This window comes from Myripristis murdjan, chromosome 4 (assembly GCF_902150065.1).
Source record: "Myripristis murdjan chromosome 4, fMyrMur1.1, whole genome shotgun sequence".
Taxonomy (NCBI): domain Eukaryota; kingdom Metazoa; phylum Chordata; class Actinopteri; order Holocentriformes; family Holocentridae; genus Myripristis; species Myripristis murdjan.
In genome coordinates, this window is record NC_043983.1 from 19,503,429 (window position 1) to 19,530,551 (window position 27,123).

Consider the following 27,123-nt stretch of genomic DNA (forward strand, 5'->3'; position numbering starts at 1 on the left):
AACATTTTAACACTTTTATTATTAAAATATTCACCTACAAAACAGACTATAAACACTATTTACACAATAGCAAGCCTGGATGCCTGCAAAGAGACAAGGAATGATATTTTACACTGAAAATATTGTGAACCATTGCCAGACTACTCGCTCTGGAGAACAGATGAATTAAAAAGGAGTGGCAAAAATATGCATTTTCCCAACTTCTTTGTAAGGAGAGCATGATGGTGGTATACAAAAAAAAAAAATCGGGACATGGAGAGTCTAACCGATTTCCCTGAGGGACAATGCTGCAGTTGAATCACAACTAAAAACCTCTCCTAATGAGTCAGCATGGACATGGATATGAGGTATATGAGGTCTTGGAGGCAGGACACACTGCACTGCATTGCTCATCATTAAATTTGTCAATCTTATTTGTGTGAAAATGAAGAATCAAACATTTCCATCAACCTGCACCATCCCATAGATGATTTGTCCATGTTTCATTTGTCTGATTTGATTGAAGTCCTTTCAAAAAGCTTGCAGCTACAAACACTGTACCACCAAAAAGTCATCTTTTGGGAACTAATAAAATGCGACCTTATTTTCAGATTTGTGATGCTCAATTTCTCTAATTTCATAGTGGGATCGGAATGGGTTTCTTAGCAAATAAAAAACCATAATCAGTTTTCACTTCAAGTAAATTAAAAACACCAAAATTGAAGTTACAAAGTTTTCACGACATTGACGATGGTCCTTTCATCAGTATCCACATGCTCTAGAAAGAGGGAGAAAAGACTCAGTTTAGGACAATTGAGGCAAACCTTGTGATCTCATACTTCAGCACTGCATGTACAGTACATGATGGGAATTGGTGCAAAGGATGAAGAAAAATTTTACTGATAAAATCTTTGGTGATTGTGTGTTAAAGAAACAAACCTTTATTGTTGTCTGTCTGTTCTTCTAACTGTTAAGAAAGTTAACAACGCCGTGTGAAAAAAAAATGCATTGGTTTACTTGCTAAGAATGATGTTCAAAATTCCCACAGAACTACGCAAACTTACTTTGACTTTTCTTGGGAAGCAATGGTTCACAAATCTCTCGGTAACAAACATCCTGCTGTACTTTGTAAGTCCTTTTGTACCTGTGAAGAGCAAAATGCACTTAGTAACTTGATCCGTGAGGTGAGAAGCGGTCTGCTTTATATCAACTTTGTGATGCAAAAAGGTTAAACAGTTGTATTAGTCATGATGAGTACCAGCATGCAAGACGAGAACAGGAGATCCACGGCTTATATAGGACTTACAGGTAATGGCAAACTCCACCCTCCCAGACAGGCACACTCTTTGTTTCAGAGTAGAGACGGGTACAAGGGTGTGGCACTCGCTGGCATACTAGAAACAGTGGTCACACATCATTAAGTATGAATATTTTAAGTATTGTCAGCAAAGGAAAATCTGCTGGATGGTTTAGGAGACATTTGTGGGATGGAACTTGGCCCTCCTCGCTGGCTGATGGATGGTTTTAGGAAAGGAATGTTTAAACAATCTGACGCTGGATGTTTAGGTGAAGAAATGCACTCGAGAGGGGGAACAGTATGTCCAATGCCTCTGAAATGTAGCTTCATCAACATATAATAAGTAAATTCATATTGATGATATTGATGGGGGCTTTGGACTGTAAATGCCATTGTGTTGTGCTGCAATTTCTATCTCCAAAAATATGTTTTTTTGGTTTGTTTTTCATATTATATGGGTTCTTCAAAACACTCAAACACATCAGTAATCCAACTACAGAATGGGATAAGTGGTGTGTGTTGTTCAGGCTGTTTTTACAGGAGGCCCTGGCAGCCTTGCTGAATTATGACATGAGAAAATTTGATGTAACTGGCTCATTACCTTCCATGCAGGAATGGCCACTATCTGAATTATGACCTGTGTCAAAACATTCCTGCCGAGCCAAAATATTACAACATCTTACTAAGTCTAAGAAGGTAGGCTTTAATTATTAATTTTATTGTGCATGTAGCATTAATCAGCCTAGTTTCAAGCCAGGGCACAGCATTACCCGTACACAGTCAATGATTATTGTTGATATGTAATCAGCGACTTCAATAAAATGTGAATGTGTTGCCATATTCATTAATTTCAGTAGAGCCTTGGATACGGTTCCTGCTGGCTGTCCTCCACAGGACTCAGTGGTAATGGCCAAAAGTGAGGTACACTTCTCCCAGTGTCAACAAACAATAGTAAATGGACTCAAACTTTGGACTCAAAGTGCAATCAATTGCCTCTACAACATGAGATTATGCTGTGTGAGTTGTTTCTAGAAATTTGAGGGCTATTTTATCCCCTTTTTGGAACAGGCCCGTTTTACCTCTATTGTTTGGGAGAAGGCTGAGATTGACCTGACTAATTAGCCTGCTTTGTTTTTGGCAGGCATGTGAACTTCATCATACATCACAGTGACCGTATAATTAGTCATTTCATTTTTGGGCTGAATTGTTCCTTTAAAAATCAAGATTGCAGAAACTTCAATAATTGGTCTGTGAAAATACAAACCCCATTATCTCTCCTGGAAGGGAACTGTTTGTATGGACAGTAATGCAAAGAGCTTCAACTTCTTTTTTCATTGGTACATTTATGTACAAACGAATGTGCCAGACGCATTCATGTGCAAAACAAACACCCTGACGGCAAATTAAAGGGCCTTTCTATTCTTTTGTATTTTATTCATTAAAAATATAACTGGTGAAAATTTAATCTAATGGTGCAGTGGTGTGTTTGCCAAAGTTCTCAGCGTGTATGTGTGGTGCAGTGAGGGAGCACATAAACTTACACAGTTCACACTGTCTGCCCTTGAATCCAGTTGCACAGTCGCAGCTGAAGGAGTCACTTCCCTTCACACACGTACCCCCATTCTGGCAGGGCCGACTGCGGCAGTCCCGGGGCAACTCTGAAAGACAGCAGCTGCCATCAGGATTCAGAGTACAGAACCCAGTGGCTCAGGTTTCAGCCCCATTACTCTGTGTTATCTACAGCTGATACTCTGTGGTGAGAGCTGCTAGATCTATTACACCTCCTTTTTTTAATCAATTAGCGTCAAAACAATTTGCAGAATATCATCAGGGTTAATATCCTATTTGACCTTTCAATCGCAGTGCTTGGCAAACACACATAACTCTGGACATGAATGATACTCCTCTACTGTACATGTCTGACACTAGAGGCAGACTAAAGAGTGGCCTATTTCCATGAAGTGGCCCACACGACATTAATCTCACTTACATGAGGCAAATCAAATTCAACTAGAGGGCTGAGACGTGAAAAGAATGCTCTGTTTCAGGCTGGGATCAGCTACATGGGCAGATAAGAGCAGATGTGCCATCTATTGGTGCAAAATTCATAGTGGGGAAAAAATATCACAAAAAAAAACACCTACCAGGCTTTGTTCTTAAGCCTTCTTCTTGAATCTCTAGTGCAAGGCTGATTTTGTTTGTTGTTTCTTCCATCTTCTCTAACCTAACTGGTGGCTCTGGTTCTGCAAGGCAGCAAATTAGACAGAATTAATTTAAAAAGACAAAGTGAATCAGAGCTTGTAGGACGGGTTCAGAAAAAGTGGGATGAGGACTGAGCACAGATAATGACTCAATGCAATAAAACTGTCTGATCAAAATCACATGGCATCACAAGTGTAACATCTTTCTCAGTGACTTAGTAGACACATTAAAGGGTTTTTCTGTTGCAACTGTGTCACTTATTTAAAATAATAATTAAACCTTATTAAATCGCTCACCAAATATAACTAGCATTTCAAATTATATGTACTCTCTCCCACATGTCCATTACATGGTTGCTTCTACTTGTACTTACTTGTACGATGTCGGATGGCCTTTCTAGGCAAGTTAGTGAATTGAGCTGTTATCTTTCCTCTTCTGTCGATAAGTTCTGTGTATCTGCAACATAGGAAACATCACAATCTAGTTAGCGTTGCAAACTGAATTGCCGCCATTCGATACAAAGGACACTATAGATCAGCAGACTTAAATCCTGGACCTGTGGACCAAGAGCCCTGCCTGTTTTCATTTTAGCCATCTGATCAAGGACTGATTATACCCAGGACACCAGGTAACTGCACTTTATCAGTTAGTAGGATAGGAAACCAGCAACACTTTATAGTCATGAACACCCTACTGGTACCTGGGCAGCTCCTCAGAGTGTTCTGTTTCCGCTGTGACTCCCAGGTCCTGAGGTTGAGATGGGGCAAGTGTGCGAGTGACTTGGGTTCCCTGCCCTGATGCTGTTGGCCTCTCTCTCCTCACCCCTCGGCCCTCCATCGGCACTGGGTCAAAGCAAATGTGCAGAATTTTTTTCACTGCTTTTTATTCATAATCATGTGAAAGTCTCATCAGTAAATGCAAGCAAATGAGGAATTTGGAATAAACCAAAAACTTTAATTCCCATAAAACAACAAAAGTGTGAAAAAAGGCTTGAGAATGGTGAGTGAGCACACAAAGAACTGACGAACATTAAGTTTCCTCTGAACAGCTACATTCACTGACAGCTATACCTACAGTTTGTATATGTTTATTGCCCTGAGCTCCACTATTATATTTTCCAATGCTGTCTCATCAGTGACAGATTGGGTGAAGCAAGAGTAATTAATTTTTAACATCCTATGAATGTTACGCATTCCTGTTCTGTGGTCCTGTTTAGATGAACAAGTGTTCAGGACATAATTCCACTGCAACCACCCATGCTAAATGTGTGTTATCATGGTGCTGGTATGTACTTAAGAAACAAACATCCACCCGAGGGCACACGTTAATATAAATGTAGGATTTGTGAGAAAAATAGTTTCTCATGCACAAACTCTCACAAGTAGTAAAGGCCAAGTGCTGAGGTATGCTGTGGATCTGTTCCTGTCCTGTGTTCTTCACAGCCGTGAGGGCCAGATAGTAATGCTGTCCCGGGGTCAGTTCACGCAGGGTATACGATCCTAACTTCCCATTGGGTAGGAAGCGACTCCTGGTATTCAACCCTCGGGTCACATTGACCACAAAGCCATCTGGGATGTTTCTGGGGTGGCGGTTCCAGGTGATCAGGGCTGAGTTGGTGGTCACATGTGACAAGGACAGGTTCTGTGGGGGGAGAGGCCCTGAGGGAAACAAAAGATGTTCACAGACTGTTGCCCTGATGGCATGAAAGGTATTCTGTTTGATTTGTTTTATTGTCCTTGGCTCCGGACGACCCTGATGTCCTAGATCCAGCACTTTATTAGGACTGTCTTACATAAATATTCAACTAGTATCAACTTTATTTCGACTTATAATCAGCCTAACTGTAACTAAATCAAAGTTTCTACTATGTCAACTGAGTCTGTTGATACTAAGTTGAGTATTTACATTGGATATGTTGATATGAAGTTAAGTATGTGCATTGACTCATTTGTGAAACTCAGCTGGCACAAAGTTGATACTAAGCTGAATATTAAGACTGGACACTCCAAATAAAGTGTGACTCAAAGTGTTATTGATTAAAGGAAAAGCCATTTAATCAATGCAATGCAAAGGCAAAATGAATCCATCACATCTATAAAATAAATATACATACTATGGTAATGTGTTTGAGAACTATAAATTTAAAAAACTAAATATGATGAGTTTCCATAAAATGTTTTAGAAGCACTTTAATGTTTTAACAACTGAATGAATTGCTGATTGGTGAAGGATAACCTACTTGTCCAGACTTGCAGTGGTCCAGCTGAGTGGCTGGTGGAGGGAAACTCATCTGGTCTGGTTCCACTTTGAGTCATCATGTCCACTGTGTACATCTGACCAGGAAGTAACGAACTGCGGGAAAGAAGTAGGTGCACAAAAGTTGTGACATGAACAAAGTCAGCGAATTTAGTACCTCAACTCATCCTGATATATGACATCAAAGAGCCTGGCCTCTAGTGGTTGAAAGATGTACATCAACCAAAGCCCTTTCGGGTGCACAGAACTTCAACAGCGTCATCTAGTGGACACAAGTGGTACTGCAAATCTGAAGAGGGAAATTTTGGGGAACAGAGGTCTTTTGAGGCAAATCTCAGAACCTGCCTGAAGGCATACTCGGTGGTGCTCGTGTTGAGCAAGGTGGTGCGAGCCCCGCTCCCATCTGACGGCGTAAGAGACACGCGCACCTGGCTGACTGCTGCGTGACGAGCTGCCTGAACCAGCCAACGCAGCCAAACCTGAGAGGAAGACACATTGACCACCTGCAGCTGCTCCACCCGCCGCGGCCCTACCACCGAAACACACAAGAACACATGCAATTTCAGTACACACACTTATACATATATATAGATAGTCAGAGAGAGATGATATATACACACACATTTCCATCTCTAATATTATTGTCTTTGAATTACAGACTGTGCTCACTTGTGCGTATTAGTGCGATGGCGGGCTGGCTGATGTCATTGCTGTTGGCATTGCGTTTGACAGAGAAGGTGGAGATGTTGTACAGCAGGCCGGGCATCAGGCCTCGCAGGATGTGGGTGGATTGTTGTTTGTCAAGGAAGTCTGTTTTGCGGTTCCCCCGGCCCAGGGGGGCGTAGGTGACGGCAAAGCCGCTGACCAAACTATGAGAGGGGTCTGGCTCGTCCCAGCGCAGCTCCACTTCATTCTCCTCCACACGCAACACATGGAGACCAGAGGGGGGCAACAGATCTGGGAACAGCAGCAACCTTACATGTCTAATCCAAATACATCACCAGTGTTAGTGTAATTTGATTACCTTTTGCCATTAATGCTGTAATGTTTTAATTACGTTTGATTTTTTTTTGTTGTTGTCAGATTACAATTACTTCTCTAAGAAACATTGTGTTACTTCTGTTACTTGTCCACAGGACTTCAGCAGAATTATGGCAAATTTAATTTGTCAAAAATAGTGTCAAATATGTGTTCAAAATCACTCCTGTCTGCTTGTGTTCATATCATTTAATTCAGGAGGTTGGATTAGTAACCTGATGAGGAGAGAGTGGTGACAGAGACAGGCATTCAAGATCAAGGAAAATCTGCTGTCCCAATCCCAATCAAGTTAATTAGTTTTTGAAAGATATTGATTCTCTGCAGGGATAATATAATATTTGAGATGAGGTGAGTCTGGAGGAGTTGTCCTGACCAGTCTGACTCCTGTCCACTGAAGGTAACAAGCAGACTCATTTTAAACAGCCTGTAATCCAAACAGTAAAAGACTGAACACTAGTTGGATCATGTAACTTCATAAACTGAAATTGCTACCACATGCATAGATAGTTGGAAAGCATTGAGAAAGTTACAGAGCTCTATAGGTTGAATGATCAGCTGTGAGGATAATCTGTTTCTGTAAGTGGAGATGTACCAAGAGTGCTGGTCTAGGATCAAATATAAACTTTTATTTAATATGATGTAACATGCAAAACTGATCCTAGATCAGTGCTCATATGATTTGGTGTCTTGCTCTTCTTCTGGCAAGGGCTGATCCGGGTTTTAAAAAGTAATGCAAAAGTAAAGTAGTAGTAATCTAAACACTGTTTAGAGTGAGCAATGAGTAAAGTAATGTGATTACAGTACAGTAAGTACTGAGCAACTTCATTTAACTATTTTTTTGGAGTACCTTACCCCATACTATTACTTATAAATTACAAAATATGATACTGGTGTGATGTAATTATGGATATCAGTGGGAATGTGACTCTTACTGACCTTTCTCACAGTCCTTGCCTGTGTGTCCTATTCTGCAAACGCAGTTGTAGTTGCCTCTCTTGTCACTCCTGCAGAGGCCGCGGTTTCCACAAGGCTGCAGTACACAGGGGTTCTCCACTTGGGGGTGACAGAGACAAGTAAGTACCATGAGTTTCACTGCAGCACCACTGCAACCATGCTCAATATGGTTTCTGTCCCAGCTGTCTGCACTATATAGCTGTTCTGTGGGACTTCGTTTTTTTCATCAACATAACAGACTTGGGAGGCAGTGCAAAATCACTTACACATTTGGCACTGGTCCCCAAAGAAACCGTCTTTACACACACAGAGATAATTCCGTCTGTAACCCCGACACACACCACCGTTTAAACAGGGGTTGGACTCACACCCATCCTGCTCTGCACACAGGGATTCAAAAACACAAAGGCAGAATTGGATTGCTGGCTTGTAAAATGTAGGTGTTTATTTTCAGTTCATATATAGTATTACTAAGCTGTGAAGCTGTTGCAATGTAAAATAACAAATGCTACACCTAATTCACAGTTCTGCCCTTTGAAGCCTTGCAGGCAATGACAGAGGTAAGTGCCAGGCTGGTCCTCACATGTTCCCCCATGCTTGCAAGGTTCGGAAAGGCATTCATCTATGTCTTAAGGCGGATCAAACATACACATGCACATGTACATGGATGTGGATGTGAAAAAACATGCAGGTGCACGGAATTTGTAAGGTTCATATGGCATGCATCCATCACAGGAAGGTCACTGAGTTCGATCACGCATAGGAGGTTTATTGTACCTGTCTGACAGCGGTTTCCACTGAAGCCAACATCACACTCACACAGGAAGGATGCCACCCGGTCGCGACATGTACCCCCATTAAGGCAGGGCTGTGACAGGCACTCATTGATCTCTGTAGTGATGTAAAACAAAAAACCATTAAATACACTAAATCTAAAGCTGCATTATGACATATATCAGTACCAACATTAACCCAGAACACTTCAAAGAGCATAAATTGTTGCAATCTTGTACATTAGGACTCCCAGGGGATCATCAAAAGACTGCCTTTGTTTTAAACTCTGAGTGTTGCTATTGTATTTTATGACTGTAGTCCATGTGGAGTGTGTTACAGACCCTCACAGACAGGCGGCTGGCTCCAGTCTCCCTGAATACCACAGATGCTCTGGGTGGCTCTGGGCACAGGCGTGAAGCCTGAGTGGCATACATAAAGTGCCATGGAGCCTGGCATTGTAGAGGAGAACTGGACCTCAGCATGTTTCACCTGTGGCGGTGGCCCACAGCCCAGCTCTGGAACAAAGTAATACCAACAATTTATCAAGGAGTAATTTTACACTTTGATAATGTTAGAAATGCACATAACCACATTGTAACACAATCCCATGAGCACAGAGGCCTGTGAGTCATCCTGCAGCACAATGACTAAGGGCAATAGAGGTTTATTTCAACCAGGTTATTTTTTTTTTTGTCCTCATAAAATTACCTCCAGCATTCTGATGTGAATCATCAGGTTTACATGTTTTAGTTTACATGGTCCATGTGACTTTGACAGTTTAACATCTGTAGATGTGGGCATTCAGTACAGCAGATTATCTCATCTCTTAGAACTAAAGCAAAATCAATATGTACATACTTAACAGCTCAATGCAATGAAATCAAAATCACAGCAACTTTAGCTTTGGAGTGTGATTTGCACATTACTGTGGAGTGAGGCAGTCTGCTCACCTGCTGAAGAATGTGCTGAGCTCCTGCTTATCTCACAGTGTCTGCCGCTGTAGTCCTCAGTGCACTCACATTTATACTTCCCTATGTAGTGAAAACACGTTCCACCATTCAGACATGGGCTGGAGGCGCAGGGGTCTGGCTTTCCTGGGAAGAAGCCGCCCACAATCAACATTAGACTGCGTATGTTTATGTGTACACTTACATTGAAAGAGAACAGTTGTGCATTGTGTGCAAAGGGTTGCCCATTATAATGAAACACAAGATGTTATCAAAAGAAAATTATGCAAAATTAAGCCAAAGGGTTGTTTAATGTCATTATTACAAAAAGCAGTTACTGAGAGGTTCTCTAGTGTTCTCTGTTATTGTGCTGGCAGTAGTTGCACAATATTACTACAGGCCAAAGTCTAAGAAACAAAATCCCAAAGATGAAAAGCATGGCTTTGAACTGTTCCACAGTACAGGGTGGGGTAAGTGAGGGGGGGTACTAACCCACTTCACAGTGTTTTCCTGTGAACCTGTATGGACACACACATCGATACCCCCCCGTCTCCTCCTTACACGAGCCTCCATTGCGGCAGGGACCAGAGGCACAGGTATTGAGTCTAACTGGAAAGAGACAGGGAGAAGGGAATCCGTGAAGAGAAGGCCACTCTGGTTTTCATTTCACAACACACGCGAAATATTTGTCCAGTCAAAAATCAACAGCAGAACAATTCAGCAATTCAGCCATGTCATATTTTATAAATCATTCACTGTAATGGCATGTATTACGATGAATTAAATTTGTAGTGGGGGCTGGACTTGAAAAATGAACCAAAAAAGGGATGTTTGAAAAAAGATACTTCACAATATAAACTGATATGCATTTATTTGATACATTTTAACCAATGATACTACCTTTCTCACAATGCTTCCCCCAGTATCCATATTTGCATTCACAGGTGTAGCCTCCATCCCGCTCATAGCAGTAGCCTCCATTCAGACACGGAGAGGAGTCACAGACGGATCGGGGCTGTACTGAAAAACACACACCGAGACTTGACTGTGTTCCACTACGCTGGCAAAACTGGGTGAACCTCTTTAAGTTTTATTTAACCATGTGGTCTTGATGCAACCCCTTAGAAAATATACATCTTATGTCATTTGTCCTCATGGAGCTGAAACAAATCCTTCATGAGCAATCATCAACAACATAAATCATTTTTAAATTTCTCCCAATACTCTAAATGAGACTTGTAAACGTGGCCATTCTATCTTAAATAGGAAATGCCACTTTCAAGACCATTGGGCACTGCGTACAAAATTTTGTTTGTCACTATAGTAACCAGCTGCTTATGCAATAGGCTCATAACAGCAAAGTGCCATGTTGTTGGGCTGGTGCCTCTGGCTCTTACCATACACAGGGGGGTAGAAGTCTTTATGATCATGCTCTGCTCCTCCAGTCTGGCAGGTACACAAATAGGTCCCTCCATACTCCAAACATGGACCCCCGTCAGGACATGGCCTGCTGTTACTGCATGGGGTCTGGGTTACCTCTGACAGGAAAGATTGTGAAACTCTTACTCTTACCAAAGTCCCAAATTCTGAGGTCTTTTAATGCAAAATGACAAGGTTCATGATTCTCTACATCAAAGCTCTTGTGATACAAGTGATAGGACAGGGGAGGATTGAACCTTCATAGCTATACAGACAGAGTATAGTATAGAGTGAGTATACTCACCAAACTGACAGTAGAGTCCTGTGTAGCCCGTGGGGCATTCACAAGTCCCATTGATGTCCACACAGACACCTCCATTCTGGCAAAGACACTCCTCTACACACAGAAAGGGAGACAGGCAAAGGAGCTGAAAGTTGGACATTTTTCTTAGGCTATTTTGAAAGAAAACAAGTTCAATTATATCAAGTTTTTAGTAATGGCTGGTGTAAACACAGCAGAAGGTATAAATGGGCAACATGTGCTCCACATGTCGAGTTTCTTTCATCTGCTGTTGTAAACTATGTATTGATTCACTGTCATTTCTCTCTCCCAACATCTTTTCCCACAAAGTTCACACGACCAGACGATTACCAGTCAGGACGCTGCACATCTGCTCGGTCCAAATTGTAAGAATGTTTTTATTTTCCTCTCCTTCCTAATTGCAGCAGTGGATCAAAGGAAGTAGCCATATCACTGCTAAATGGTTTTCCTTTGAAGTCATGGGAGCTCGGTGGAGGGTATTATTTTTCTGATGATATGGAGCATATTTTGTGACCAAAATGTATGGCCCTGAGGGCAATTAATGGATTGTTAATTTGCTAGAGCCACTTTCATTGGCCACCTGTGCGGCCTAGGCCTTTGATCTGAGCCTGATTAGGCACTCCTGAATCCCACTACTTTCTCTTCCTTGGAGGATCATGCTCCTTTTTCCACTGTGCCTTCCAAGTGAGCCAGGCAGGAAAGTATTTGGGAGATTTAAGAGAGCCTATATAAGCACTGATAGTTATTTCAGCTCAAGGGTGAAAAGTAGCATGCATTTGCAATAGCTCAAATACTATTAAAGAGCTTTTGGTGTGAGAAAAAAACATGCAGCAGCCAGTCTTGGTGGGTGGAACTAATGTCTCACGGGAGCCTAACCTAGGTTTTAAAAACACACTGGTTATTTCCTAAAACACACATAATATGATACAGTCATAGACATAAATTATAATACAAATGATATCATATGCATTTTTTTTTCAAAAGGAGGTATGAAGCATTAGGCAAGGATAATAGCACTGTACATATTTTGTGAACAAATTGCCCTGTGGTTATGCAAGCAGCAGCTGTGCTTTAAAGCACTACATAGTGTGGTGCCATGGCCAACTTCCAGAGAAGCAAGTGGCGGTGTTGGAGCATGCATATTTCAACAGCTCTGTCTGAAGAAATGACCTGAATACCAAAGACCGGCTTTGACTCATAAAGAGGTCTTTTTAAGTCTAGACAAAGCACTTCCTTTTGTTGGTAAACTAATAAAATGTCCTATAAAACAATTATTCGCAACATCAAGCAACTGTTGTTCCCAGGTTCCTGTAGTAAACAGGGCGAGGCTGTGTCAGTTTTGATAATTACAATAATCCATCATCACAGCAGCCTCTTCCAGGGCAGAGGTCCAAATTCCTGTGGGATAGCACAGCTCCTCTTCAAATACCTCAGTCTGCTCTCTACCTGTCCAACTGCCTGCAGTAAGAGTTAGCTGGCCGGCTTCATTACCTTCACACTTGTCGCCATAGTAGCCGGGAGAGCATGTACAATTGTAGATTCCACTGCTGGTGTATTCACAATTCTGGTGCTCCTTACAATCATCTCCCTCACAGAGTACTGCAGATACAAACACAAAACTGCTTTTTAAAAAAAAAAAAAAAGTCTGACATTTCTTTAAATTCTCTTGTACTTGCATTTACCTGTTTGATTTTCTGCTTGAGTTGAATTCACTTGAAGCACGACCAATTCTGCAAAAAGACAAGGTAAGTGTCTTATGTGAAACCAGCGTAGGCAGTCACAACGAGTACAGATTAATTCTTTATGAGACAAATAGATAGTCACAGCAAACTTTATAGAGCATATTAGAGAATCATAAAATAAATGGAGGCCATCCTAAGTCTAAAGTCTGGCAAATTATTAAGAACCACATTAATGCTGAGGCTCTGAACACCGGAGATGCCACAAAACCTTTCAACCAATATACCAGGTCACTCAAACGGAGCCCTTAACCACAAACACTCATTTCACTCTCAGAGAGGTACGTAAGGTTTCCCTTTGTGCTTGTCCCAGTTGGAAAAATGTTATATTACAGGAAGCCAAACAGAGAGGAGAAAGTAGCACTTGCAGGCTATGTAAATATTTTCTATCGAGAACCATTTTTCCGAACACGTTTCTTTACTTCCTGTGGCAGAATTCAACCAAGTTGATGAAGTCACCTGTCTCACAGCGTGTTCCCGTGAAGGTGGCTGGGCAAATACAGGTGAAGTTGGTCACCTGATCGACGCACTCTCCTCCATTCAGACAGGGCTGAGACTCACATTCATTTATATCTGGGGAATCCACAAAAATACATCCACATTAAGCATCAGCAGAGATAGTCCGATAAAAATATATCCAATGTAGGTTGAATTTCTTCCCATCTTCACATGGAGAAGCAAGAGATTGTTGACACTGAGCTGGATTAAGAGCACTGAACTTCCCTTCTGCAGGCATAGAGTTTCATTGACCAGGTGTCTGGTATTAAGAGTAATCCGGTCTCATGTAGAAACAAGGATTCATGAACTGTGCAGGGCCCAATAATTTAATTCCCCAATGGGTTCAAGTTTCATCAACAATCAATCACAAGAGCAGCTTTGAATGCTATATTAGGAAAGGTCTTTTTGGAGACTGAGCTGACTTTGGTGAACTTTCTCAGGGTGGTTTATCACTACATTTTGTAACTTGAGGGAAAAAAAAAAAGCGGTTGTTTGCAAATCAGTTCAACCATAACCTGGACTTGGACCCATTTGTCCAGGTTGACTGGGAAATTCTCAATGGACAAAGACATCTGCCAAAAGACTGAGTTTGATGTAGAAAGCAGCAGAAAATATTTCCTCTGGAGAGAGAAATGCCCGCTCCCCAGGACCCTGAAACACCCCGCTCACCTGTCTCACACAGGACACCAGTGTAACCTGGTTCACACACACAGGTGAAACTGCCAACACCTTGTACACACAACCCGTTGTTGAGGCAGGGTCGGTCTTTGCACTCGTCAATGTCTGCAACAACACACAAACACACAGAGACAGACACGCTCATGGAATATTTACTCAGCTGATTAATATATCCGCCATACTGCTCCCCTCACTCTGCAAGTATGTGCTTCTGGCTGTGAAAGGTATTAGAGGAGGTTTGATACATCTCCACAGGCTGGACTGTGGGAACAGGCACAGAAGCACCAGAAAGGCTGGACCAAGACACTCTAAAATGCTTTTTGTGGAAACTGCACAGAGACAAAAATACTTTTATTGATCAGTTTGATTTTTTCAAGCCTAGCGATCATATTGCACTTTCAGTAGGTAGAACAAACCTGGCAGATGAGCTTTTGATGAAAATGGACACAAAATATTAATGTGGATCACTATGATAAAACAACATCAAATTGGAAAATGAAATAAAGGCTATTCTTTTTACAGTGTGACTTTAGGTCCTCAAGTTTTAAAAAATACTTCCTGACTTTCTGAATTCTGTTTGTTCTAAGGTGAGGAATTATAACTATGAGAAGTACATTTATTTTCATTGAAGCCACTTCCAATTTAGCACACTACGCTGGGAATCACTTTTGCAGTCATGTGTGGCTACTTTTTTAAAACGATATATCTACATTTCCATTCTCTTATATTGCTAGTGTTCAATCATCCTTATCCCTGGAAAAAACATCTACAATATTTTAAAACAACATTTATTTCATTTTATTCCCATTCTTGAACAATTTCCAAATACACAGTTCTACAGAGAATATATTAGAAGGAAACAATGGAAAATATAATGTTAAACACAGTGGAGAAGATACATATAGAGCACTTTGAGGAAAAAAAGGTGATTGTACAGGAGGTCTAGTCCAAGTGTTTATGGTACCTGTTTCACACAGAGTCCCAGTGTATGCAGGTGGACACTGACAGATGAAACTATTAATCTGGTCCTCACAGGTCCCTCCATTCTGGCAAGGATTTGAAGCACACTCATTTACATCTACAGAGACAGGGAAAAATACAAAAGAAGTAGTTTGGCCACTTTTAATGAGAAACAGTAGACAAAAAACATCTGGCCAAGGTAAAAGGTTGGTAAGAAAGGTAGTGTCCAATTAGAAAGGAAAAGATTGGTGTGAACCTGATACCTGAACCTGTTACAAGCTCATGTGACTAAAGGAAATATCCTATCAGGTTGTCCCTTGGCAAGGTATGTGAAATCCGGCTTTTACAAGGTGACACTATTTTTCCTGGCTGATGTCAGGTGGGTGGCCAGGATAGATGGTTCTGTGTGTCAAGCCGAACAGAGCAGGAAGCGGAGTCAACCATAACTCACCGATCTGGCATCTTCGACCGGTGAAGCCGGCCAAGCAGGAGCAAGTGAAGGAGGGGTTGCCTGTAATACAGTCATCAATGCACTGACCTCCGTTCAGACACGGTCGCAGGTGTGGGCACACTGAAGCTGCAGACAGATGACAGTGTAATGAGCAGCAGGATTCATACGGGCAACAGCATCAAGGTTGGAAACACATTTGAATATCTTTTTTCCTCAAGTCAGATCTCACCTGAATCATTGCAGCCGCCCACTTCCACTTGTGCATTGTCTATACGGAAGACCCATCTGCCAGGGTAGCCCACGTTGGTGGTTCCCTCCACATCGACCACATCATCCGTACGAGAACCAGGGATGTTGAAATAGCGCTTTCCATCGCCAGCATTGAAACCTGCCTGGGAAGAGAGTAAAAAAAAGAGGCAGACATGACAAAAGATCAATGAGATGTTGTGTAGCCTGTAAGGCATGGGGTGGCACCAACAAGGATTCATATGAACACGACTAGTTCTGATTAGATTTTGTAAAAAGCAGGCATGCAATGAGTAAATCCAGATTTAAAATTAAGGAGAGCTCTGTTGCACAATTAAAAACTAATCCTGGTTTGGTAAATCCAAGTTTAAATATTTAACATTAAACTGTGATTTGTCCAAGATGAAGGTGCTTGCTTGCCAAAAATAAATAAATAAATAAATAAATAAAAATACAAAAAGACTGAAGCATCCTGTCAGAACCTTGTAAGCATAACAGAGAAAAAGCTAACCTTCTGCTGGTTAACTAAAACTAGCCATGTCATGATGGCCCGGCAGACAAGCTCTAGTTTAGCCTCTTTTGAGGAAAAACCTTTGGGCCAAATTAATGGAGCAACAACAGATAAAACTCAACAAGGTTCACTCTGGCCCTTAACTTTCTTCAAGGCATTATATTATATGATATTATATGATATGATAATATGATATATATATATGATATATGATATATATACATTAGATTAGATTAGATTGGATTATGTTATGTTGGTTATAGTGTTGGTTCAACAGGTTTACAGTAAAAACTCAACTGAGGCTTAAAGAGAGGTTTAAATAAAATTTTTCCTCATTTTACGTCAGTTTATTTAGTTTATGATTTCTCCTGGTTTAACATTAATGCTTGTTGGTGAAACACCGTCTAAATGTGCATTTGACTATTACAAAAGTGCTGAGATTATCTACGTAACCGTGTGATGTTACCTGCGCTGCGATCCCACCCAGCCCGGCCATGTTCCCCCCACTGCTGGCATGCATGCCTGTGGTCCAAGTGATGTTGTTGTACTGGAATATGGTGAAGGAAAGCTCTCCGTCTGTAATGAGCACCACTTGAAAAGTATTCACCTGCAAACAGAGAAACAGGCTCAAACCACATCTAACTTCTATTAAAATCAGTTAACAAAACATGCAAATGACAAAAAACAAACAAACAAACAAGCAAAACATATGACTAAAACAACAATCTCAGTCTTAGGCAGCCTCCTGTAGGCATACTGTGTGGTTGTTGAGTTAAAATGCAATAATTACAGATGCCATTAGGATGACAACTCTACAGCTGTATTTTTCTCACCCCACATTAGGCCTGTATCCAGATTTTACAAGACACAGATAAGAGCATTATGAAGCCTGTAAATCAAAAATTGTCAAAAAATAAAAAAAATCTTTTTTTTTTTTTTTTTTTTTTTTTTTTTTACTTTGTATTAAATAGATAATTTTCTTTTTTAGATCATTATGTATAACTATATACAACCTTACTGTTGACTTTAGAAATTTGCCACTTTGCTACAGATTCATGCTAGCCATCTTTGTGGCCAGTAAAAAAAAAGAAAAAAGAAAAAAAAAGAAATCATCATAAATGTCCTTTTTTGGGAAACGGGAAATTGAGGCAGCACAGTGTGGATGCATACAAGGTAATGTATTATAATAAATGCCAAGATTGTTTTCAAAAAAGTCATTTATAGAGGTTTTGGAGAAGCAGAAAACAAAGTACTACTGGACTGTGTTGAAGGCTACAAGAAGCTGTAGCAAAGTGTTGTAAGTTTCTCGCCACTGAGGCTAGCAGTGAGGTTACTTTATATATGATTATAAATAGTAGAAATCAACACTGAAAATCTTGAACATATCCTTTAAATGCAGAATACATATTATGCTGCAACCATTTCACAGCTGTCACAGTAGTAATTACATAGCAATGAGAAAAGTCTAATGTAAAATGTGAGCTTATACCGGTGTGAGGGTGTTGCCTCCAAAGAAAGTAACTTGGTGCCACGTAGAGATGAGAATCCATGTTGCAGTGAAGTCGGGGAATTCTGAGAAGTACATGCTGACATCATCGCTAGCCCTCTTCAGGATGGAGGGATTCGTACTCTCCCTGTAGTATACTTTACCGAAGCGACGGTTGTCCACATCTGCCCAGAATGGTGCCACGACCCTTCGGTCCCCGGCAATTGGAAAAGCTACCGGTGTGAACTGAGACACCTCCCTCAGGAAAGATACAAGGCCATTGTTGTTTACCTGAGGAGGAGATAATTGGGATTAAGGCTAAATTTGTGTAATCAGTCTCAATAGCTCACCCCTGGGGATAAACTTAATTTGTTAACATTGGAAATCCACTCTACCCAAGCCGCTCTCACGAAACTGTAGGATTAGTCTGGATTGGAGTGAAAGGGCTAAGGAGGGGAGGCCGAGGTGAACAGACGGAGGTATTCTGACCTTACGAGGCAAACAGCAGCATGGGGCAGGACGCTCACATAGCGGATGTTTGCACTTCCCATGTAGCAAACAAGCGCTACCTTTATTCTGTGAAATGACAGCAGCTGAGAAAACCTCGTTCCTACCGCTCACACACCTGCCAAATCATCATACCAGGAAGGAGTTTCACGGTCTTTAAATCCTCAGACATCTGCCAACACCAAAATGAACCCTTCCTCTTCCTGCCCACATATCTCCTCTGTGAGAAATGCAAAGTCAGCACTGCAGCTATTGTACATGCTGAAGAGCATGGCAACTTGTCAACTTCCTAAAAGATTGCTGTTCAAGTACAAAATGTGTTTTATACTGTACAGCAGATATTCATACATTCTGCAATTAAGCATTTATTTGATTGCTTCTAACTGAACAACAGAATAGCCTGCAGTTCAATTAGAAGCATGCAACATGAGGATTACATGAAGCATCTTGTGTTGGTAGAATGTTTATGTGTAATAAAGAAAAACTGGTAGGTAAAGAAAGGGAGACAGCAGAAAAGGTAAAAAAAAAAAAAAAAAAAAAAATCAGACAAGCAACATGTTTAAGTACAGTATGAGAGGAATGGCAGGGGAGAGATGGAGATCATTTGAGGAAAAAGGGAAATGTAAGGATAAAGGGATATGAAATGTTTCTTGAAGAGATTAATTTTCAGTTCACACTGGAAGATTGGGAGTGACTCTATACAATTACTGATGTTATAAATCTGACTGTTTTTAAAAGGACATTTAATAATGTGAATTTATGGAGAGAGGCCTGATATCAGAGATGTCATGCACTGAACTAAACTGTGAACATCCTGTGAGAAAAAAGAAAAAACACTGCTAAACCTGAGAGGAGAGCAAAGATATATGGCCTGAAAGATTGAATCCATGTGAAAGGCTTTCATTCATAGACTATTTCTGCTTATTATCAGCAAGTGCAGATTCTGTCCACCGCGGCACCTATCCTGTTTCTGCTAATGGCTGGAGTGAACTTTGCCTTTCTGCATTCTCAAGGCCAGTGGCATGTGACAGTGACAAAGCAACGTCAGACGGTTAGGCTTTGCTCCCTGCATGTATGAAAACCATAATTTGGAGGACTTCCCTGTAAAAACAGCAGAGGAAGTTTTGTTTGGCCCGGCACGGGGGCTCAGTTAATTGCCCGACCACAGTCTTCCCCTCAGCATCAGCGTGATGTGGTGAGAACGTGGCCGATGTGGGGAAAAAGACGGCTGTCTACAGGGGCAGGGCCTCGGGGTCAGCCAGAGCGCCATCTGACACCATGAAGAAAACAGAGGGCACAGGGCTGGACGAGTTGCAGAGGAGAGGATGAACATAAAGTACAAACTTCCCACACCCACACACCCACTAATGAGAGACCTGTGGTGGCAGCGGTCTGGAAGTCACCCATCTTACAGCAAAATTAGTGTAAGAAATCATGCTGAACATTAAATAGAGTTTATACTCCAATATAGGAATATGTTTAGTTGCCTAATCCAATCTCTGGTAGCATCTGGAACTGTTTAAACAAGTCTATTTCTTCCTGGTTGAGGACTCTCTTTAAATGTGGGACTATTTTGACACGGACATGACCTGAGAGGATTTAAAATTATTCCTCTAGGACTGAACTTGGCAGCTTGTCCTTTTAATCACATACTTGTCCTCTAATCAGAGATTTGAACCACGTTATGGCTAGAAATTTAGTGAAGAGTAGTTAGGTATGTATTGCACTAAAGTGTGAGAGTGAGCAGGTTCAGATCTGCCTTGTGTTATGCTGCAATATGACCAAGGTCATATCACAAGGGAGAGGTACTATCAATCAACATTGCAAGCACTCTCTCTTTCTCTCTCCCTCAACTCACTCTCCTTCCCTTACCCTCCCTCCCTCCCCCCTCTCTCTCTTTCTCTCTCTCCCTCTTGCTCTCTCTCACTCTCAGTGGTGCCACTTCACTCTACAACATCCTTGTTATTTTTTGGGAATTCTTTGCCGGATATATCCAGGGTTTTTCTTGGGTGGTTTTCTTTAGAGCCAAGTAATTTATGGACTAAAATAAACTTTCATCTGGGAAAAGTCAAGCCAAAGCAAACCCCTAAATGAAAAAGGTGCCCGAGGATCAGCTCAGGAAAACATTAGCTTTTCCTTGTCAAAAGGAGGTTACACAGTCACCTTGTACAACTATTAGATGAGACCAAGGAGCGTGTTCCTCAACCCTAGCTCACCTGTATTTAGCCAAGGCATGAAAATCCTATCCAAAACAGTCTGGACTTCCATAATACACTGCTCTAATGTTGGCCACTAGATAAATAAAGCTATTATTATAGATGATTTATATACCAACACATTTTTGACGTTTTTGACTCTCAATTTAGTCAATTTTCAAAGTCTATCACAGTCCCTGTTGCTGCTGCCCCCTAGTGTTGGTCTGGGGACGGTGCAGACCGAAGTCGCAGGGCTGCTGCTTCTAAATACCCTTCGTTGTGGTGGAGTTAACACACCTGAGACGAGTAATATGTGTAACCCTGCCCACAACTCTTTCCATTGGCTGACGACTGACTGCTGTTCCACCATTCTCCAGAACACAGCCAAGACCTTGGGTACATCTCATCTACTTAAGCTATTTCGTACGCATGATTCCTTCATTTGCGTCATTTCCTTGTGTTTCAGTCCCTCCCATGTAAGATGTGAGAAAAGGATGCAAGTGAGATTCAAGGATGGAGGGCAGAAGAGTTTAGGATGAATAAAATAAGGACGCGAGTTCCAGGGAGGATCATGCATACAGAGGCTTACCACCTCAGCTAGTGTCCCTTTAACAATAAACATTGCTAGGCCAAATTCCTTGGTCTTACTCTTGAAGAGGGTTCAGGGCAAAGCGGACAATACCCTAAAGTCTTAAGTCTTGTTAAAGTCTTACCCTAAAGTGTGTTTGTATTTGTGCTGGACCTTGATAACAACAAACTGTTTTGTCATTCTGCGTGCGACTGACAAACAGTGAACATGGAGGATGTCAAGCCATTCTTATGTTCATGATTATTAACTACTGTGCCACTGTGATGTCCCTTTTGGCTTTGATGAGGAGATGCGCTGAGGTAAATAAGATTGAGGATGCTAGAAAATTAAGAGCCAAAAATAGATAAAGCACTACTGGACTAGTGTGTTTTTCTCTTAATTACTAGCTGAATAATTTCTTTATAAACTTTTTTTTTTAACAATTTGTGTTTTTGTGCCTGATCAGGAATGTTAACCATTAGAGGCAGTGTTGGGGCTAATGCGTTACAAAGTAATGCTTTACTGTAATCTCATTACATTCGTCTGTAGCACAGTAATGTAATGCATTCCTGTTGCTAAATTCAGTAATCACATTACAGTTACAATCAAACAACTGTGGCTTTACTTGCACTACATAAGTTCTTCAATTATCTGCACAATGGGCAGAAAAATTGTCTAACATGTCTTCAAGCATGCTTGCACATCGCCTGAACTCTTGCGAGTCAACACCTCACTTTGGTTAGAGCTTGTGCTGGAGATAGGACAAAATGGCAGAGCAGTCTACAGCTTGTGAGGGGTGAAGATATGCACATTACTTCAAATTTGTTGTGCGAAAGAAGAAAAATGTGACAGCAAAGTGCAAACTATGCCCAGGCCAGGAACAACTCTCCACTGCTGTGAACAAGACATCCAGTGGGCTGCTTTTCCCCGGCTTTACTGTCAGCTTTGTGGTATTACTTTATTAAAGGGCAGAAAAGAAATCTCTTGTGTGTGTCCTTCATATTAGGATGGGGATTTATGCTAATATGTGAGCATATGCAAGGTTTAATGTTATATTGTTAACTGGCAATTACATCCTAATGCATTTCAGTTGTGGCGATGTTGTGGAGTAACATATAAATAATGCAAAGAGTAGTGTAACAAATTACTTTTCACAAGGAGTAACTAAGTAAAGCAATGTATTATTATTATTATTATTTTTTTTTTTTAAAAAGTAATAAGTAATGGGTAACACATTACTTTTTTTGAGCAATGACCCCAACACTGACAGGAGGCCAGTTCAGACCAAAGATTTGCAACAGGAGGAGTTGAAATTTGCAACTACTTGCAAAAGAATGTGGTCTGCAACATCCTAAAATCTGCCAGTTGACACCGATGAGAAAAGATGAGGCGGTGTATCGTGTCCATAGTACTGACTCTCTGAACCTGCATTTTAACTGCCAGCTTTTCAGACTTTTTTTGTTGCTGGATATAGCCTAATTTGTAGCCTAACTTGCTGCAGTTGTATTTCTAGTGTTAATTAAAACATTAAAAAACAAGAGGGTCAAGAATCTGGAGACATCTAGGGGTGCTTCAACTGAATACCCTGGTGACTGAACACGACACAGGAGATACCGTCACTGTAACTGACTTAATAACTGGCTTCGCTACGAGCTGACTGGCTGTCGAAATAGGTGTCGTGCCATATGTTCTAAAACCAGCCATTGGTGACTTGACGGGCTCAGTCAAAGGTGACGCCACAAGCCGGGATGAGTCAAGCTGAGATGGGCCAGTTCACACTGCTGCAACGTCTCCCTGTGACATTTTAAAATGGTTTTGTCTCATTGTGAATATTTGGTCTCAACTGGGCTTAAGACTTAAGACCAATGGTCCTCATGAACTGGGAGATTTACTTCCTCGGCCGAGGAAGTACAAAGGGCCTGGTTCCTCAAAAGGGTTCCTTTGCTCCATCAATAGTTCCTGCGGTGGAAAGGGGGAAAGCACACACTCATTCACTGACCTCCCACCTGTGAACGTGGCCGGTTGTGCTTGTAGGATGGGGGCACCCCTGCCAGGCTGAGAACTTGTTCATGGTGGGTGATTTTACCACTGCACCACCCGAGCACCAAATACCAACATTTGCTGATTAACCAAGGAAACATTAATTGAAGTAAAGTTTCTCCAGCCACACAGGATTACCAGGCAGATGAAGTTGTCCTCAAGGTTATCTGCAGGTTTATAGACATTTCTAGTGCTACCTGGAAATGAATTTAAGAGAAATCTGAAAAACAAAATAATTCACGGAAGTTGGCAAAACCACCTTATTTCCAAATGAAAACAGGTAATACAGCTGTAGTGGAGATAAATGTCACTGCATGTTAGGGAGATTTGAGAGATTTTAATTAACATCCAGGGTTTTACAGTAACTCTTTAAGACTTGTTCAGACTTTTCTAAGGACTTGTGGATACCCTAATGGATACCCTACCATACCAAACACTATCTTTTGCATATTCACAGAGGTTCAGGCAGTGGAATGGTCACACATGCACACACACACATACACACATGCAAGGAATAGAGAGAAAAAAGCTCAAACAATGTACAGTTTGGGCCATATATAGTGGTGAAATTGAGTGAGTGAAATTGCGCAAACTCCAAGTGTTGAAGTTCTTCAGAGGAGCAGATGAGCATTAGCAGATGTGCAATCTGTGAAGAGTGCAGTAATAGTATGTCCTTGGGAGTATCCTTTCGAAACCTATTTGTGTTTCTTTAGTAGTTGAATTCCAATCACAGGCAAGTGCAACATTAGTTCATGAATTTTACAGTATGAATTATGTAATACCATACAAACATTATGCACGTGACAGGTCCTAGAAAGCTTGAAACTTTTCACTGACAATGAGATTTTATCTATCCAATAAATGCCTTTGATCATTACCAACTACTCTCACATCTGCTTTTAAACTTGTGTTCTTTCCTCCCTGACCTTGGATGTCCTCCTTCATGTTCTTTACACTGGCCATCCGTAAGATTAGTTAATCCGCGAATTGCATTGTTTGGAAGCCCCTAAGACACTTTGCAGATGCATCTGTGTTGTGTTAAAGTGATTGGTCATCTCTCAGATAAAGCAGCTGGACAGTTCCAGGGGGAAGACCCTGCCATGTTATCTGAGGCATGGGAGGAGGGGGACCCGGAGGAGGAGAAAGAGGAGGAGAGATCCCAGCAACATGTGAAAACTCCCAGACACAAACCATAACAAAGGGACAGCCTGGTTACCAGGAGGTAGGAGTGAGACTGGTGCATGAGCTAGGATGAGGAAACCCGGTGTTGTAAAGGGATTTCAGGGTTTGTTGATGAGACATTAGAGACGATGCATGACCATGGCAGTCCAAAAATCCACTTTTTAAAAATCTGCTTAAAAAACCAATCTGAATTTATTAAAAAAAAAAAAAAAAAAAACAGCTTCTAAAAATAATAAGTTGCCACTGTTTTTAAGTCTTGTTGCAGGAAGGGAGATGGTTAAGCGTTCAGCCGGACCTGTGGTAAGGGGTTACAAGGAAACACTTAAAAACACATGGATCGCTAAACAGAATCAGTTATGATAATACCATGAGACAGCATCCAAGAACCATCTAAAATCTGTTTGCTTGTATAGCTTCCATGTGGCAATGGCCCAAAGGCTTGGAATGAACTCCTGGGAGAAACTATTCACATGAATTTGCCCCTTAGTACTCACTGAAATATTACCTGTTCAAAGCAGCTCTCTGGTGGCAGAGATCACCATGTGGCTTGTATGGTTTATGGCAGATGTTTAATGGATTCAGGTGAAGCATTTAAAATGAGCGTGACTGTAATTTCAAGTGCCTGCGAGTGCTGCCACAATATGTTATGCCTTGGGTGACTACAGAAATACTCCATTATGATGCAGAGGAAACTACAGCATATCACATCACAACTGAGACAAGACATTTGAAAATGTGAGGGATTGAACAGACCGAGCAACCTGTAACTTGTCTTATCTTGCCTATCAGTGTTATTATAGGATAACAGATGCACTGCGCTTCGGTGCAAAACTCAGAATTTCTGTGTTGCAGTGCTTACTTTTAGTCTTGCATTTTTATTGTGCACCAGTTGCATGGCTCTGTACTGTGCATGCACTTTGCACAAATGTGTCCCAGGGTCTGAAATCACTGCACTGGAAGACTAACCTCACTATTCACTGGCATAGATGATTCGATTAGAAAGGTGACCCTCAACCTTGCCAATTGTTGCCATGGTATCGCAGCCTCCTCTGCCACGGTTTGAACGGAGCAAAAAGAGGCGGGACTCAAAGTGAGGAGGGGACAGGGGGGATCCAGGGAGTGAATGCGGATGCATAACCACAACAGGTGGTGTTGATTAAAAGAGTTCTGCCTTTCCATGTGTTGGAACTGAACCCCATACATGACAAAGGCAGATCAAAGTATGTTTCACTGTGGTGCGCGAAAATCCCTGTCAAACCATTCAGCTTCCTCCCATGAGCACCCTTTCTCTCTCCAGTGCGCATATTTTCCCTCGCTCTGAAACAGAACTGTTCACAGATGCTCCGCTACAACAGTAAGAACACAAACTGTCATTTCCTTTTACAGCTCTTTGTAAACGCACTGGAACAGGGCTTACCACTGTTCAGCTAATAGTTTCTTCCTCACTCTCCCTCTGAGCACACGAGAGCCCACAAAGTGCAAAGAGAGCAGATGTACAGTGAGGAGAATGTCGAAGAGGATTATGATCCCAGCCATCAGGGAAAACTCGATATTCTACAACTGAAGTTGCACACAAGAGTTTGTGCTCACATGCACACACAAACACACACATTCTCAGAGGATACTATCATGTATAAGCTGGATGTCTGCAAAAGCTCATCTTACTTAGGTTTTTATACAGTCTGCACCATGTCAGTTTTGACTGCCAACTGCCGAGCACATGCACACACAGACACTGACACCAATAACAACAACAGTGGCTGAAGTGTCGGATCACATGTGAATGAACACATTTACTTACATACAGTCCTGTGTGCCTGTCACCAAAGAAGGGGAATGCAACAGAGATCTCCACCAGCCCAGAGCCTCCGTCGTCCTGAGAGTTGGTCAGCAAGTCCCCCTCGTCCTGGCCAAAGGGGTAGAAGTCCTCCAGGGGGACAGCTAGTTCCACCCTAGGCAGCAGGTCCAGGGAGAGCAGGGTGCAGAAGCAGGGCAGCAGGGCTCGCAGCACCAACACCATGGCCTCAGCCACCCAGGGATGGAGCTGACAGCAGGCACCGCAGAGGGGAGGGAGGAGCGCACACCTGAAGCAGCAGAGCAGAGCAGGGCAAAGCAGAGCAGAACAGGACAAGACCGTACTTTCCACCACTCAACCACAGCAATCCTCTAAATCCTCTTCTGTCTGGTCTCTTGCTCTGCCTGTTTCCTCTCTTGCCCTTTAGTAGTGAGCTGGGCTTCTTGTCAGAGACAGAGGAATACTGTAGATTCCTTGCATTCTGCTTGCTGCTTGGTGCTGCATGAGCTACACTCCGCCTCACAGAAATGAAATGAGGGAAGAAGTGAAAAAGGGGGGAGCAGAGTGATTCGGCTAAGATTTTTTTTTTTTTTTTAAACAATCTAGCGATTTGGTCCCTGATGGTCAGCTTAGAAATATCCTCAATAAAAGCTCTATTCTGCCTGCCAAAGGAGTTCTTTCAGTTCTGGCCCCACCTCCCCCACAGGGATTCACTACCTTGCATAATTAGCCCCTTCCAGCCAATGGCTGCAAGGAGGCTGGTAACTGGATAACCACTGGGCGGATCTATGATAATCAAAGGGCTGCTTTAAAGAAACTCTGACAAGGCTTTCCCCTCTCGCTGAAACTCTTACCATGCACAGTTACCTAGGCATACCAAGACACGTTACACAGTCAGAAGACATGCATGTGCACTGTTATGGAAATGCAACACTGTAGATGTGATGAGAGTGTGTGAGCTGTAGTGAAAAAAAGGTGAAAAGGAGAATACATGGTAAACTGCTAGTGACATACTTGCGCAGTGTAGATGCACACGTGGATGAACACACATATACAAGCACATACACACACAAATAGTT

At 41.7% G+C, this 27,123-nt stretch overlaps 1 protein-coding gene across 1 annotated transcript; it reads right to left on the reverse strand.

Moving 5' to 3' along the window:
• On the reverse strand, positions 1 to 26,269 carry sned1 (sushi, nidogen and EGF-like domains 1). The gene is made up of 32 exons (XM_030048765.1): positions 26,051 to 26,269; positions 17,761 to 18,048; positions 16,738 to 16,878; positions 15,744 to 15,906; positions 15,515 to 15,640; positions 15,068 to 15,181; positions 14,095 to 14,208; positions 13,387 to 13,500; positions 12,871 to 12,918; positions 12,680 to 12,787; positions 11,171 to 11,263; positions 10,845 to 10,985; positions 10,348 to 10,467; positions 9,940 to 10,056; positions 9,451 to 9,594; positions 8,842 to 9,015; positions 8,504 to 8,617; positions 8,241 to 8,354; positions 7,993 to 8,106; positions 7,709 to 7,825; positions 6,404 to 6,691; positions 6,080 to 6,263; positions 5,718 to 5,830; positions 4,858 to 5,136; positions 4,179 to 4,320; positions 3,852 to 3,934; positions 3,421 to 3,519; positions 2,818 to 2,934; positions 1,286 to 1,373; positions 1,044 to 1,123; positions 919 to 946; positions 1 to 757 (listed from the first exon to the last, which is right to left on the reverse strand). The coding sequence occupies exons 1-31, from the start codon at positions 26,267 to 26,269 to the stop codon at positions 921 to 923; spliced, it is 4,182 nt and encodes a 1,393-aa protein (XP_029904625.1). The 3' UTR covers positions 1 to 757; positions 919 to 920.
• Positions 26,270 to 27,123: the final 854 nt, after the last annotated feature.

What these genes read in the sequence shown, in the direction of transcription:
- sned1 (XM_030048765.1), bottom strand. Translation starts at nt 26,269, where the DNA reads ATGGTGTTGGTGCTGCGAGCCCTGCTGCCCTGCTTCTGCACCCTGCTC. An exon ending in CGGTCGAAGATGCCAGATCG is followed by an intron (nt 15,182 to 15,514) that starts GTGAGTTATGGT and finishes CTGTCTCTGTAG; the next exon opens with ATGTAAATGAGTGTGCTTCA. An exon ending in TCAAGCAGAAAATCAAACAG is followed by an intron (nt 12,788 to 12,870) that starts GTAAATGCAAGT and finishes TTGTATCTGCAG; the next exon opens with TACTCTGTGAGGGAGATGAT.